Below are 16,805 nucleotides of genomic sequence, written 5' to 3'. Positions count from 1 at the left end.
ACAATTATTAATAAATAATTATTTATCGATTTATAAGTAGCAATATCTTCTTTTTATAAATTATCATTATCATGCGGAACTGACTTTATTTGTTCGCTCAAAGAAAATGAAAAATGGCTTTTCAAATTGCTATCGTTTTTTGTTTTTTTTTTCCTTTTTTCCCCCTTTACCGCGAATATCAACAACATCTTTTATCAGATATTACAGTAGCCACTGGACAGAATCAATTTTCTGTAGGTGATACTCATAAGGCATCTGTTAAACATTGATACACTTAACGGAAATTAAAAGGGGATCATATAAGTGACACTGCACATAGCTGAATCGTCACATTTCTACAACGATTGTTAAGTCTATAGATTTTCTTGTAATATAGCGTTTTTGTTTTCAAATCTAGAATACACTATATGCAGAATACATACGTTATATTATTATTATATTAAGTTTTAATAAAATATTATAGTATTCCAAAACACCCTCATCGTTTAGGATTTATTAATTTGATTTAGATATTATGATTGAAATGATTGTGTATCATTATTTACTTGAAATAGTATAAACCTAATAACTTATCTAGTATTTTTTGGACATTATAGCGATATAATGGAGAATAAATGCAATTCAAAATATTTATATTTCTTTAAATGCATCCTTTAGATATAAAATTCAAAATGAAATACATTGTGAAAGTGAGCGTTCACAAGCAGCTGCTTGTTTTACATCACACGTCTATTCAATAGATGTTCATCTAAAAAAACTATTGTTTAGTTGCTCCTCCCGGTCATTTATCACATTAATCTTTAAAGATTAAAATAACTTAAAGAATGGAATTATGAGGAAGTAATTCAATTTATGAGGATAATTGGAATTCGTTCCTCTACTACTAAACTTCCGTTTTATGTATTATATAAAATGAGCCCATTCCATCTCCCCACGGTACTCCAATATTAAGTTTATTTTGAAATTTTTTCTTCGTTTTTCACTCCTGCTGTAATTATATATCAGCACGCTTTTTTATTGATTTTAACTCAAAATTTATTCTTTACTTTCAGAGAATAAATATATTGCCCTTCTTTCAATCCATTTGTTTTAAGACATTATATGAAATACTTCTATGTTTGGAGTATATCTGTATGTAATATAAATACACGTTTGTGTGAAGAATAATATGCTTGTGCTTTGAAATAAGACTCGGGTGTTTACTTCTTAATATTCAATTGCGCATTTTTGATGCTACTCTATATCTAAGTAGTCTGTGAAAAAAACTCTGAATCTCCTATTAAATTACTTTCTAATTGTTTTATGTCTTTAATTGAAATAAACTTTTATTCATGAATTAATTTTTGGGGAGAAAATTCTTTCATCAGTAGAAGAGGATATTATTTACTTTAATGTGTAATTGGCTGAAATAGTTTTTTATTTCATATTACATTGAAACTTTATTAATATTAAATATTTTTCTCTGATCCTTTGAACTTCTTATTAACACGATGATCTATGCAATTCGATTTAACTTTTGGTCACTCGAAATTGAAACTAAAAACTGGAAAACATTGTTTATTTTTCTGTTCTGTTTTCATTGATAAAGTGGATTGAAGTTACAGTAGTGGAAGTCGCATTTCCTTTGAATTTCAGAAATTAACAAATCGCAAAAAATACTGTAATATTCGCGAACAATAATGTTATGTTATCACCTTACGGGGTTCGGGGTGGGGTTTATTGGTTCCAAATCTAGCACAGAAGTTTAATTGAATTAAATAGAATTTCTGGTTGATTACAGTTTTAAATTTAACTTTAAAAAAAAGTTATTTACACTTATTGTAACTTAAATCGTCCAATTAAATACGTCCACACATTGAACCTACAACGATTATAATTGAATATCTTCTTAATGTTTTTAATTAATTTAAAGGCAATTGTGCAATCAATGTATTCATTTGAAAAAACAACTAAAAAATTTTAATGTATTAAAAAACTTTGAAAAGGTTATATATAAATTTATTTAAAAAAATTTTTTAATTTTTATTATTCATTCAAATTGCTGATTTTGTTTGTTTTAAAATCATTTAAAGTTTTTTTAAACATAATTATGATTTTTATTATATTGTTGAAATCAGTTGCTAAACAATAATGCATTATTTGCTGTAAAACTGATAAGTTTCAAAAATTATCGTTTTTTTTTAATTGCTATATTAAAACTATATATAATTAACTTCTGAGATTTTTCTTTAATTCAAAATGTTTTATCAATCGAATTTTCATCATTAACCCTTTAAGAATGGAGTTAAAAAATTTTCCTTTAAAGGGTTATTTAACAGCTCCCCTTTTATCACATAATTTAATACCATGTTTTTTACATTTTACTCCTATTTACATCATTCTTCCAACATCAGTTCCTGACTTACATAAAAATTCTCACATGCATAGCGTAACTCGATGAGTTTCATCTGCATGCAGTTTCAGAAGTTAGCCAGTTGATGTTTTAATCAATAAGTGCAAGTATGCTCCCTAATTTGGACTTGATAAATAACTCTTCCACTTAGTTTCTGGATTCCAGATTTATAATTACAGGCTAACAGGAAGAAAATGTAAAGTAATCTTACGCCATGGAAAAAATTCATACCTTAAAAATGTCTTTAAGATAATTAATTACAGGACAAGAACAAATACTTTATACCCCATTTCATAACTTAAACTTCAGTTGGAAGTTATGAGTTGAAAGGAAGTCACTGTATTTTCAGAGTGAGAGCATATTAATTAAATAATATTAATGTTCACTGAAAGTATATGGGTGTTATAATATAAAATGCTGGCTGTTTAAATTCTTGACGTTACTGGAATTAACTTCTGAGATAAATATGCTATTTTTAAAACTTTTTCATCCAATTTGTAATGTTTTGCTGGTATTATATTAAACTCGCTCAATAAGCTTCCTTACTGATTTGAATAAATGTGTTTTAATATTTTATCTAGTTTGTTTTCTCTTTTAACTGTCGAACCATTTTATTTTCTGTAGAGTACTTCATTTTTTCCCCCCTCTTCTTTATAACTATTCAAAAATTTAGAGGCGATCCCTTTTCGAATTTTGCCCTAGATTAATCTTTAAAAATGATTCTGTTAGTTTTACATTAGAAAAATATTTTTAAGAATTGAAAGTTTATATCATGCTAGCGCGCGCCATTGGCGATCAACTTATTTGCTCAGGATTTTAATAATATTTCATTACGTTTGTTTCAAAAATTTGCTATTTATCCGTAAGAGTGGGAGAAAATGAAAAAAAAAAAAAATGACTATATGATAACAGTTATCAATTATGTACTGTATTATTTCGCTCAAAGAATATATATATATATATATATATATATATATATATATATATATATATATATATATATATATATATATATATATATATATATATATATATATATAGTGATTAAACATTTATTTATGCATTTTTATATAAAGATAGATTTTTTTTAGTTCCTGCGTTAATCAATAGTTGCCTTAAAAATAGCATTTCTTTCAACTTTTTTGCATTCTAACGCAATATGGAACTTTCTGATCTTTCGTCTAATAAGAGTGTATATCTCACAGATGCATAGTAGAGAAACCAAAGTATGCTACTCAGTCGCATGGCCAGATCACGTAACTACCATATGGCGTGTATTGGTATTATGGATCATTTTGTGCTTTGCATACATTAAAGATACGATAAAGAAAACAATTAATTTGAGCTTCTCCCTTTATACTATGAGTCCAAAATTTGGGAGACATATTTATATTCATATTAACTGCGGTACATCCAAATAAAAATTATCGCTTGTGATCTCCTCGGAACTTTCTGACATACTCTCTCAGATAAAGATGTAAAACGTTTTGGATTCATAAATTTTTTAATCTTGGGCAGGACCATGAACGTCACAGTTTTGTACTTCAAAATATAGTGCGAGTCCCCCACATAACAGTTGTGTGTTTCAAAATATAGTAAAGAAAACGCGGGTAGGCATTTTGGTCGCTATTTTTTTAACCGAACTTTGACACGGAGTTACAATTTAAGCAGCAAGATCACATGCCAAATTTCATTTATTTAAATCAATGTTTTTTTCTTCTTTCTTTTTTTAGTTATTCTGTTTACGTGCGTGCGAAAATACAGACCTACAGGTAGATCAAACCTCTGATGTAATTGGTTCAAAATGTGATTTAAAAAATTTACATTTTAGACGCTAAAACTGTTTATTAGGTTTCAAGTATCCATATCATTTTGTTTCTCATTTGTATAAAGGCAGATATATAGAAGATATGATCAACCGATAGACATAATTGGTCCAAAATTCGATCTACATCTAACTTTTGATGAATAAATTATGTGTCAAGTTTCATTCATCTAGTTCCTGATATTTTTCAATTATGTACACATGAAAGACTGGCAGAATTGACAAATTTTTCGCATATAGATGTCTTCATATTTGGATAAAAATATATAATTTGAGTGTCGATACCCTTAACAATTTCTGACTGAATTTCTTCTCCAGAATCGGGGTGTCTAAAAAACGAAATTCAACAAAATCACAAATCAAATCAAACAGATTCATCAATCATCAAATCAATTGTTAATAACGGTAAAATATGAAGGAAAAAAATACATTGATCTCTCATTGAGTAAATGATTGATTAAAGACTAAAAGGAAAACTTATATAACGTAAAGTATTAATAAAGTGATATATTTTTAATATGTGTGTATGTTAAACCAGTTCCTAAATGTTTTTTTCTCGTATATCTCTGATTATCTTGGGCCGATTTTTTTTTTTTTTTTTTTTTTTTTGATTTTTTTAAATTTATGTTTGGAGGGTTATATAATTATATAAATGGCTTCTAATGGGACTGCAATATATATTTTTTTGAAAAGGACATTCTTTTAAACTGAATGATATGTTTTCCTTGAATTTAAATTTTATAGATTATGAGCAATGACATGTGTCCGAGTATTTTTTTTTTACTTATTTATTTATTTTGATGAACTGTGCGAACGTAAAACCTGTTGATTCTTCGCTAAATATTTCTTAAAAGGATTAAAAATAACTCTGCTGAAATACATCATTAAATTTCCAGAATTATTGACATTCAAAAGACTAATGGACTTCTTTGCACCTAGATTCTATGTAGAATTACACCCAAAAGTTTTTCGCATCGCTGCCTAAAACTTTCCTTTATTTTGCATAATAATTAAATTGTATTTTAAAAGGCTAATTTGTTTAAATTTTGAAACGGTATAAAAATTATTTTTGTGCAACAATCTTTTCGAAAGTTATCTCTGAAAAAGCACTAAAATTCAATTAATTAAAATTTTAAAAAAATACTCCAAACTATATGTTCTCACTCTCCGAAGTATATATGTGCCAATTTAGTAACTATAGGCCAAACGGTTTGATCTTTAGAGCGCCAACTTACATACACACGTTGACCTGTATTATTAGTAAAGATAAGCTATGCAAAAAGTTCTAAGGCAATTTTCTGGGAATTGGTTGGCTATGTCACTAACATTTTAATGTGTGAAGGTATGCTACTGTATACTAAATCGTATCTCAAAACTTATTTTTCCAATTCATGTCTCCCTTGTAAGTCCAAAATTTAAAATTTATGAATGTTTGCCCGTTTTAAAAACATGTGAAAAATAGTTTGTATAACTCCAAGGGATTTTTATTGATATAAAATTGCATAGTTTTATCGAAAGAATTAGATTTAATCTTTTCAGTGTATTTTCATTGTCTCACATGATGTGAAAGTTTTTTTTTTTTAGAAATTTGCTACCTCTTTCAAATTTATAAAAAGAAAGGAAAAAAAAAAACATTTTTATTCTCAATAAATATTTTTAATTTTATTCTCAATCTTACAGAATGAAAATTTCAATTCATGTTAAATTAGTGTTTTTATCAACTTGTTTCAATTTTGAAAATATAGAATACAGTAATATATAATAATAATAATATGATTAATCTATACTATAAAATTTATTCTCTTATCACTTCAATCCGGTTTTATTGTAACTTTAACTTCTAATTTGCGCGGACTATTATTTTTCCCGCGGAATTAAAACGTTGAGTCAAGAAATTCTTTTCTGGTGAAGTCTGAATACCTTACAAGGTTCCTTTTTTTTTTTTTTTTTTTTTTTTTGCAACGCTTCCGCTTCGGTTCTGTGCTTTTCCTATGGTTTACATAAAGGTCTAAGTAATATATAAAATTTGACGATTTTCTTAAAATGACGAAAAAAAATGTGTTAAATGCATGTGAATAACTGTCGTTTAATTGCATGCAAATTATTAAGGAACTGCATGTGAATAAACATGCAATTATTTAACTATTTTTATTCTTCATGTTTTAAAAAAATAGTTCAGTTTTTTCAACTATCAACATTATCAAAACCATGATACGCATAGAGTAGAAAACTGACTAGAAATGCAAAAAGCAGGAAAAACTAAGCTTGAGAAAATATTTTGAGCTTATATAATTTCTGGAAAACATTTGCCTACTCAGTGTTTTGGATCTGTGGGAAAATAATAGGCCGCACAACTCAAAAGTCACATTGAAGCCGGAGTTCAAGTGAAGTTCAATTAGGAAATTATTTTTAAAATGGCGATTAATTAAAAGTTAATTAAATCCCCTCCACCTTTTTTTCACTTCGTCAAAAGTAAGTTTTTCACTTCGTATAAAGTAATGTAATAAAATGGGGGGAAAATGAAGTAAAAGAATGAAATAAAGAAATGAAGCATTAATATGAAAAAATAAGAAATTTAATTGAATTTATTACAAAAAAATTTATAAAACTTTTGAAATTGAAATAGCAGCCTGCAGTATTTTTATCAAGTACTTTTGATGTATGTTACAGAAATATATGAATTGACAGTGTTTCCAGAACCTCAGAATTTTTGTGTAGTACTTCTTTTTGTGGTTGAACTTCAAAGCTTAAGTTGCTGCGTTTTGGCATATTGAATTAAATTTATTTGCCTTAAAATAATTGTTGATTTCTTAAATGATGACATGAATTTATATTTGCATACGATACAACTTGTTATTATATCCATCCGTAACTTTGTTTTAACCAAAAATGTGTGAAACAGAGTGAAAAGTTTGTTTGTTTCAGGATGAATTCCATCCATTCATTGAGGCTCTGTTGCCTCATGTGAAAGCCTTCTCGTACACATGGTTCAATCTGCAAGCGGCCAAACGCAAATACTTCAAGAAACACGAGAAGCGCATGAGCCTTGAGGAGGAAAGGAGGTGCAAAGAGGAACTGCAAGTGTGTATTTATTTATTTATTTTTTCCAATTGCTTAAAATTGAAAATTTCTGCATGTAAAGTTAATTTTGCTTACTTAGAGTTTAACTCTGACATTTTTCTGTAACATCTCCCAAAAATCCTCTGCTGCAATCTGAAAAGTACATCCCATAAGTACTCAGTAATCAATAAATATTCGCTTACTGATTCAAAAAATTTTGCCTAAGAGAATGGCACATATGATAATCTCTGAAATTTACGTATAGCACATATTTGGCTGTACTACGACGAATATTATCTATTCACTTTTATTTTAAATTATAACTGTGCTTATCTTTAAACCAGCGGGTGTGGTCTCCTTAAAACTTTCTCGCATACTCTCTAATAAATTTGTCTCATGCCAGGAACGCCTTACATGGCATTTGCGTACAATAGTTATGAAATATTCAGTCGCAACCGATTGAAACATAAATTTGACACCAAACTGCACTTGAATCGCTAAATACCATACCATAATATATTTAAGTTACTACGTCTCTACGTTGTCAAGTTTACATTTTCCTAATAGTACAGTTTGACAGACGGTCAATCCCTTGTCATATTTGGTTCAGATTTTGGCGGGTGTCTACACTATAGATGTTACATCTGTGTACTTAATATTGTCTATTTAACTTTCTTCGTTTTGTAATTATCGTGTTAACTTACATTCGAATAGCCGGACAGACAGACTTCTCCTGAACAGATTTTACTCAAAATTTTATAGAAATCTGTAAATTTGGTGCAAAAACCTATGCCAAATTTCAATCGTCTAGCTCAAAGCGTTTTTGAATTATCTTTGTCACAGACAGACATTTTCCAAAATTATGTTTTTCGAATGCAGGGAGGTCTAAAACAAGGAGATTCTTCAAAACCTCGAGTTCCAATTTTTTGACGATCGCTATACTTTCTCTACACTAGGTTTATACGAAAGTAAAAAAATGCTTATTAAATATGTATATTGTAAAAATGCCGCTATTTCAACAAAAAAGACAATAGGTAGTTAATTGAAGAAGATTTAAATTTTCCGATTAAAAAAAGAAAATTTAACAGTCAAGAAATTTCTAACGTGTTCTTCTCTTGTACTTTCGTGTACAAATGTACATCTAAACATTCCTTATTTGTACCACAAATCTGTTATTGAGTCTTTCTTGAACCTAGAAGTAGACTTTTATTGAGTAAATATGTCAAAATATAGTTAAAGCCAATCTTTTCTTCACATAATCATTAAAAAAAAAATACTTTTTTTTGCCCTACTTTTCATACTCGTATGGTCATAATTAGAATTTTATAAATATGCATTTATGATTTTTTGTAGAGTTTTAGAGCAGATTAAAGTGATGTAGTGAAATCTGTATCACCAATAGCGAAGGGGATGTATAAGAGGAAATAAGAATCTCACCTCTATTTCTAATTGAAATAAAGGATTAACAAAGAACAAATGTGCTGTACTAGTGAAAGATTTTTTAAAAAATTATTTGGTTTTAAACATAGTCAATTTTAATGTTGTGCAATTAATTAATTTGTGAGAAAAAAAGAAATAAAAAATATCTGTGGAATTTTGTGAATCTTAAAATTCTATCTTTATTCTTCCTCTTCATTTTTAGAGAAAAATGTCCGTCTTTTTGTGGCCATTAAAAGTTCTTTGTTTAAATGTAGCAAGAAATTTGAGACATGCTCCCTACTACGAGGCAGAAACCAAACAGAAAAGAGGCTGCGGAAGTGCCTGCTGAGTTGATATGGTTTTGAGAAACAGAACTGTAACTTGAACAGTTAAAGAAATTAAAAAATAAGAAACTTAGAAAAATCTGGTGCTCACGCAGATCAGAAACTAAATTACTTTTTAGGCTTGAATACAGATGGTTAGAAAATATTGAATTTTAAACACCTGTGGAATTCAAATTATAATATGCAGTAGTTGTCTTCGTTGACCATTGTTCTCCCACCTGGTTAATAGTATTAATTGAATTATTTTAACCAAATCGGTGCACTACATATCTTGATGACAAAAGCAAGTAATATTTTAAACTATGCTTACGCAAAAAACACTGATTATTCCGATTGGTTAATTGTGTAATTAAGTGGTGAATAAATTTTTCAAAATCGCTGCATTTGTTGAAGGCGAAGGCTTCATTAAAGTTTTATACACAATATCTGTCGGAATAGAGAGGGCAAACAAGCACTGATGGCATATCTAAATGCCATGAGCTTTCAAATAAAATAAAAATTTGCAAAATCGATACAGTGTTTGCATTTGGTGGATTCTGTTGTGTTTCCGCTTGAAAAAATGTACAATGAAATAGTTTGAGATTTTTTTTACAATTTGTGGAATGGTAAAGATGGGAGAGGTGGATCTGTAATCACCTATTTAGGGGTCATGAACTTTCATAGGAACTTTCATTTTAAGAATAGAGTAGTAGCTGCCGTGAAATCAATTTAAAATTTATATGGAATAAAATGCCATAGCCAGTTTATGTTTTAGAAATCATTCATTTGCTAACACACAATTCTCTTGAAAATGGCATAAATCTGAAAAAAAAAATTTCGCCTGATTCATGAAAGCCCATGATTTACCATAAAAGATTTTCTGTGTTTCACTTTATCATGCATTAATACTTATTTGCTTTTTTTTCACAGAATGAACGAACAGAGGTAAAACAGAAATGGGCATCTCGCCTTCTGGGGAAGCTTCGGAAGGATATAACACAAGAATGCCGTGAAGATTTTGTTTTGGGTATCACAGGGAAGAAACGAGTTAGTTGTGTTCTCAGTAATCCTGACCAAAAGGGTAAAATGAGGAGGATAGACTGTCTGCGGCAAGCAGATAAGGTGAATTTTTTTTTTAATAATAATCTTGAATTTTCATATTTATATGATGGAAATATTTATATGGTGCAAAAAGAAAGTTACTGAATATATTAATATAAACAAATCATAGAGGGGAGGCCTCAGTTCTAATGAACTTCTTAATTTCCTGTTCATAATTTTCGATTTTGTTTTTCTATTTAATTCTATCTGTAATCTTTTTCACCCAGGCATGTACTGTATTCAATTTAAGAGGCAAGATATGTATGAATTGCTAGACATTTAAGAAAAAAGAATGATGTAAAATGAACATTATAATTTTTTATTATTATTTCTTACCTCTTTATTTTACAAAATGATGAAAAATGAAGTATTCTAGGTTCACCATCACAATCCAATTTAAAAGTTTCTTAACCATCCATATTAAATCATATTTATTTTGATATTAAACATTGTGGTGTCAAAATAATTATAATAATTAATTATTGAAAACTTATTTTAAAAAATTGTAAAATTGACAGCTGGATTTTATTATATACACTTAAGGGCCCCTCCCTTCTCTTTAATCTATGTCTATCATGGTGATATCTGTTTTATAAATGGAGATATCTGTAACATTCAAATTAATTCCAAAGAATGCTCGGATATCTAGTAAATATGCAAGTGTATGAACCCTTAATTATTTTGTTTTATCGAGTTAAAGAGAGATTAAAAAATCTTCAAAAGTTAATTCCATTTAGATTTTAATTTTTTACTTCCTATTGCTTTCTAGAATTTTTTCTAGTTATTATTGAAAACTCATAATCCTTAGGATAACATCCATGTTAACACATAAAGAAAAAAAATTTTATTAAAAATTTAATCTTTTAAATTTAGTTGTTTCTGTGTCTTAAGTTAATATTTTTTTTCTGTGCAAATTATTTGGCATTTATTTTTTTAAACTACTTATAAACTTATTACTGTTTTGTAAATAAACTTAACTTGTTAGGTGTGGCGACTAGACCTTGTGATGGTAATCTTGTTTAAAGCTATTCCTCTGGAGAGCACTGATGGAGAGCGTCTTGAAAAGTCACCAGAGTGCCTCCACCCCAACCTTTGTGTTAATCCATACCACATCAATGTCTCCGTCCGAGAACTAGACCTGTATCTGGCCAATTTTATACTCAGCCATGGTATATGTTTTTTTCTCTTATAGCTGTTTAAATCTGTATTATTATTTTTCTAATAACTATTAAGATCTATTTAGGACAAATAACTACTTAGACTTGGTAAAAACTATTTAAGAAATATTTAAATTTTAATAAAATTAATTTTTATAAATAATTTACTTTCATTTCTAAATAAAAGCCTACTTATGATCACTTTCATTTCCATAATAATTTTTTAGCATTTATTTTATATTTAGTTAAAATATTCAGTGGTTTGTTGAGTAACTTTCCATTTTGCTTCTCTGTATTGCAAAAATATTGACTAACTGGAATGTTTTTTTATGATTTGGAAATTTATGCATGAAAGCATCTGTAAACTGTTTATTCTGCAAAAATTTTCTTTTAATATCATCACTATTTTTTGTATTGAAATAATTATCATATGAAAACAAGTAAAAATATTAAGTTTGTTTGCTAATTTTAGATATCTTTGCAAATAATTAGTAAATCTATTAATTAAAATAATTCCTAGTGTCTCTTGCTGTGGTTTCACAAACATGACTATCCTGAAATTTTGTTGTAAAATTTTATGATCTTATAATTTTTCAGCAATTACTAGCTATAAATTCCCTTATCATGTTTCTTTCTTGGCTTTTTAAACTATTTAATGTGAATAAAATTTTGTTTGAAAAATGCTGTAGAAATTTATTCTTATTAAATAAAATGAGTGGTGATGAAACCTTGGACTTAACAAATATGAGATATTTCAATTCATTTCTTTAAAGGGGATGTGATTAAAGCTTTTAATGCATGCAAATTTATATATATATATATTAGTATCAAATTAAGTATTTATAAGTAAGTAAGTGTTGTATTGTGATTGTAATTCACTTGTTTCAATGAACAAACTGCACTTTTTACCTACAGTTTCTTAGTCTATTTTTGATTGCTAGGGACAAGGAGTATCCAGTTAGCTTCAGTTTCTAAAAATAGTGCTCTTTCCTAGGTTCTTCACATACTTAAAGTAGAGGTTGAACAGCATGTCTTTTTTCCCCATCTCTCTCTCTCTCTCTCTCTCTCTCTCTCTGTCTTTTTTTTTAAATTTCTCTCTCTGTCCTACACTTAAAGCTTTAAATATGTTTTATCCAAGTTTTATAAAATTTTGTAACTTTACCTTTCATTAATTACCCACTGCCAAAATTAAAAGTATATAATATTTTTTTTTATTACTGATTGGTTCCTTTTATTATTATTGTTTTTTCTACTAATGTATAAATTTTCATATTTCTAAATATGTGAATATTTTTTGTAAAAATTCATTTCTTAAAGATATAAATTTTTGAATTAAAAAAGTAGGGAAAAAATGTTCACTAAATTTTTTTTTTTCTAGTTATAACAAATTACTAATTACTTAAAGTTTTAGAGCTCTAAAAACTCCTTTTTCTGTGAATGAAACTGTTAAGAAGAATTTTGTGGCTGTTCTTTTTAAATATTGGAAAAATTAATGGTTTTTCATGTATGATGTTTCAATTTATATAAACTGTTTGTGTTTCTTCTGCATGATTGTGATCTCTATTTACGCTCTGTACTAAATATCAATGACAAGTTGATAGAGATTCTGAATTGCTGAATAATGTTTCAAGTTGAAGTATTCAAATAAGTTGTATGAGTTAGGAAGAAGGGAAGAACAGTTTATGAAATGTGTTAAAAGAATGCTTTTAACACATAAAATTTTGTATGTTTCTAAAATAAAATTTAAAAACATTGATAATAAGTAGTACTATTAAATAAATAGTTAATGACTTTAAAAAAAATCAAGTATTTTCAGTTATTCAGTGTTAATGGTAATTCTAATTACTTATTTAGCTTCTTAGACAAAATTTAACTATTGGTTTTAATAGCTTTTTCAAACCGTAATAAAACTTTATCTTAAATTATATACTTTGTTACATATTTAAATTATAAAAAGACTCGAGCACTATTAAATTGTGTATTTATTTAATGGGTTAATATGAGTATTTATATTTAATTTAAAAATTATATCAATTTGTCAACTTTTTATGCATTTGATAAAATATGTAATAATGTTTTTATTGAATTGATGGGACGGTATTACTGGATTTTTTTTCCTAATTATTTTTTTACATTTGTAATTCTTGAGTATTTATGAAAATTTAGCTAAAGATTATATGCAGTGGAAATAAATATGCAAATATTACTGTGTGATAGAAATTTGAATGATCCCTTATCCTTTAGAAGAAATGTTATTTACTCTGCTGTTGCATTGCATTGACTTTTTTCTTACATTCTATGTTCAGACTGAGTAAGCAATTGTATTTAATTAATCTGTTGCCTATATAGAAAATAGAATAAGAATCTTTATATAATTTGTATTATATGTTGTAGGGGTTGCAAATGGATTCACTTAGTATTCAATGCTTTAAGAAAAAACCATAAAAATTTTATCAAGGCATTGTATAATTTTTTTTTAATTTACATAATATATGTGTATTAAATGCATTTGCATTAATTTGTTTAAATATGAAAGCATATAACTATAATATAGTAAAATTTATTTGTTTTTGTCCTAGAATCGTTAAGTGGTATTAGAGATGGCTTATGTGATAGCAATAAAGAAGATGAAAGAGGTAAGTGTGTGATTAACTGATATTTTATGAATAATCTGATTGAAACTTTAAATATAACTTCTTTGCTGTGATACATACATAAATGATTAGGGGGGAAAAGTGTATAAGTAGCTTTCTCTGTACTTGTTTAGTTTTACATCCCCCCCCCCCCCCCCGGGTTTATTTGTCGATTTTCAGTTTATGCTAACATTAAAATCATACATTTACTTACTTAACGAATTTTAGATTACGCCAATATTGCCAAGCTCCATTATGCATAAGATGCTAAAATGGTTGCATTCCGGGTTTATTTGGCGATTTTTAGTTTTCGAAAATGCCAAGTTGGCAAGGGATTGTATTTTTTGGTGATAACGTAGGCACCATAAAAATAAATACAGTTTTCTTCCATTACTAATAAGCACAGTTTTCTTTTCTTTAACAGTGTTTTTTTTTTATGAAAGTTGTAGCAATAAATTATCTCTTTGTGTGTATTTTTTTTAAATTCTTGTTATAGTGGAAAAGACATTAGAATTTTAATAAATTATTTGTAAATGGTTTCGGTTATTGGAAATAAAAGAATCTAGAAAAAAAAATTACTTATTACCATTTTTTTTTTTTTTTTTTTCAAAATACATTAATGAATTGAAAATATTTTATTCTTATCTGATTAAGATTGAATTTTCTTGGAGAGCATGTAAAATTTATTGCATTTCTTTAAACTTGACACCATTCCATACCTGATGAAGAGGTGTCTGTCTTGTTCTGGCATAAAAACAAATATTTACTTTTGCCGGAAGGGATTCCCTCATTGACTTCAATCCAAATGGACTCCACTCCAATCTTAGCTGGCTCTTTTACAGAAAAATAATGTTTGATGACAATGTTCTGTCTTTTTGTTATCAAATGCATTGGCAGTGAATATTTCCAAATTGCTACATTATTTAATTTAGAAGAAAAAATATGCAATTGTTCTTTTTATTTATTTGCAATATCCTTTTAGTTAAGATGGAGAAAATTTAAGTATTATGTTTTTAAAGTTTAGTATATAAAATGTTGATTTTAAGATATGTTTTCCACCCAAAATTAATGCACTGATCTGTTTTATTAAATACTGGTTTGATGCCCAGTTTAGTTTACTGTTATTTTTCAGCTGTGTATTTAAGACGATTATGCATAAGAAGTTGTTGTTACTACCATGACAAAAAATATCTGTGAATTTATACTAATTTTATTGTTAGCACTTTCATATTTTACTGTTTTAATTATGACAGAAAGTAATTTCTTAAGTTTAGTTATAAATATGAACAGAAATATTGATATTATTCAGTGATTTTGCTATATTTATTCATGATTGTCATTTTAAAAAGCAAAATATTTCATATCAATCCAGCTAAATTATTAATTCCAAAGTGAAATGAGATTGAAAAGTGAGAATTTTTTTGACTGAATATTAAAGGATTGCCTCCCATATCACATCTGTTTGTATATAAAAATGTCTACTTTCTTAATTATTATCTCCTTTCAAGCCTTTTTTAAATAAATATACACTATTTAATTTATATACTTGATTTTTATTACTATATAAATTTAACCTTTCAAAATATTTAAACTATATGTATCAAATATTTTATAAAAATAATCTGAAATTTAAAATTTAATATATCTTTAAAGCAAGATATAACACTGATCTACAAAAGTAACATACACCAAAAAGCTCATTTATGTAATTTTTTTCTTCTTCAAATTTACCAGACACCTTCATGAAATTTGGACAACTATGCTATAAAAAATATATGTAAAAAGTTTCTTATTAGTATGTATATATTAAAAAATGGGTACAGTTTGGACGGCTGATAGGCATCAGAATATCTCGTATCATGTACATATCCCACATGGCATCTGGCTAAATTAGGGTATTGCTTGCATGTTAGTATGTATATAAAAAAGAGAATACCTATTTTCATCCAAAAATTATACAAACAGGGACTTTGGTTTTTAAATTTAGATAATATTTCATCAGACCTAGATATAAGAAAGTCATTTAATCTACCGTGTAACAAATTTACTTTGTGCAATAGAAGTTTTTTTAAAAAATTCTTTAATCTGTTATAATATCAAAACTTTTTTTATCCCAATTCCTCTATATTTACCTACTAACTATCAGTCAATGTATATATTTTTAACTTTTGATGTAAATACTCAAATGCTTTCATTCTTCATATTTTGGGATCTTAGAAATGTACTGATGTACTGATTGTAAATCTCCAGAATCTTTAACCTATAAATTTTATAAATTTAAAACAGGAAATCTGAAATTGAAAGCAACTTTTTTATATAGTTTTGCTTACTTTTATCCTCGTGAAGAAGAAAAATTATTTGGTTTGGTTGAATGTTTCATAAATGAATACTTACTTTTGGTAAACATAGAAAATATTAATATAATTTTCTATATTGGCTTTTTTGATATTGTTGAAATGAAAAAAGTTAGATATTATAATTTTCATATACTGTTTTAATGCTGAATTTAGATATTTATAAAAAAGAACAAAAAACTATAATTAATATAAAATACCTATGAAAGATGATACATTCATTGTAATTCTGCTTTTATTATTATTATTGCAACTCATATAATAAAACAAAACAATTATATTTAAGTCCATGGCAAAATAAAAAGGAAATATTTTATAAATTTAAAAGTACCATTTTACTCACAGGCTCTTGATAAATGTCTATTCGACAGTTATTGGTTTTAAGACTTGTTGCTTTCAGATTCATATGAGTTGTTTATATTTAAAGCTTTAGCTGTGTATTGAGAATAATATTGTGTTATCTGATTTACAAATTTCATGTCTCATAATATTTTCAATTGTAAGTTATAATAATATTTCCAGTCCACAACTGGTGTTAAAG

General features: G+C 27.2%; 1 protein-coding gene across 5 annotated transcripts in view; it reads left to right on the top strand.

The window, feature by feature from the left end:
- LOC129989368 (nuclear factor 1 X-type-like) overlaps positions 1-16,805 on the top strand; it is an 81,981-nt gene that overhangs the window by 43,640 nt on the left and 21,536 nt on the right. For all 5 annotated transcript variants that reach the window (XM_056097865.1, XM_056097866.1, XM_056097863.1 and 2 more), the window contains 4 exons: positions 7,143-7,298; positions 9,950-10,141; positions 11,106-11,289; positions 13,857-13,913. In XM_056097865.1, coding sequence (XP_055953840.1) covers positions 7,143-7,298; positions 9,950-10,141; positions 11,106-11,289; positions 13,857-13,913 — 589 coding nt within the window. The remainder of the gene's footprint in view (positions 1-7,142; positions 7,299-9,949; positions 10,142-11,105; positions 11,290-13,856; positions 13,914-16,805) is intronic.

This window comes from Argiope bruennichi, chromosome 10 (genome assembly GCF_947563725.1).
Source record: "Argiope bruennichi chromosome 10, qqArgBrue1.1, whole genome shotgun sequence".
Taxonomy (NCBI): Eukaryota; Metazoa; Arthropoda; class Arachnida; order Araneae; family Araneidae; genus Argiope; species Argiope bruennichi.
This window is presented reverse-complemented; position numbering and strand designations above follow the sequence as displayed.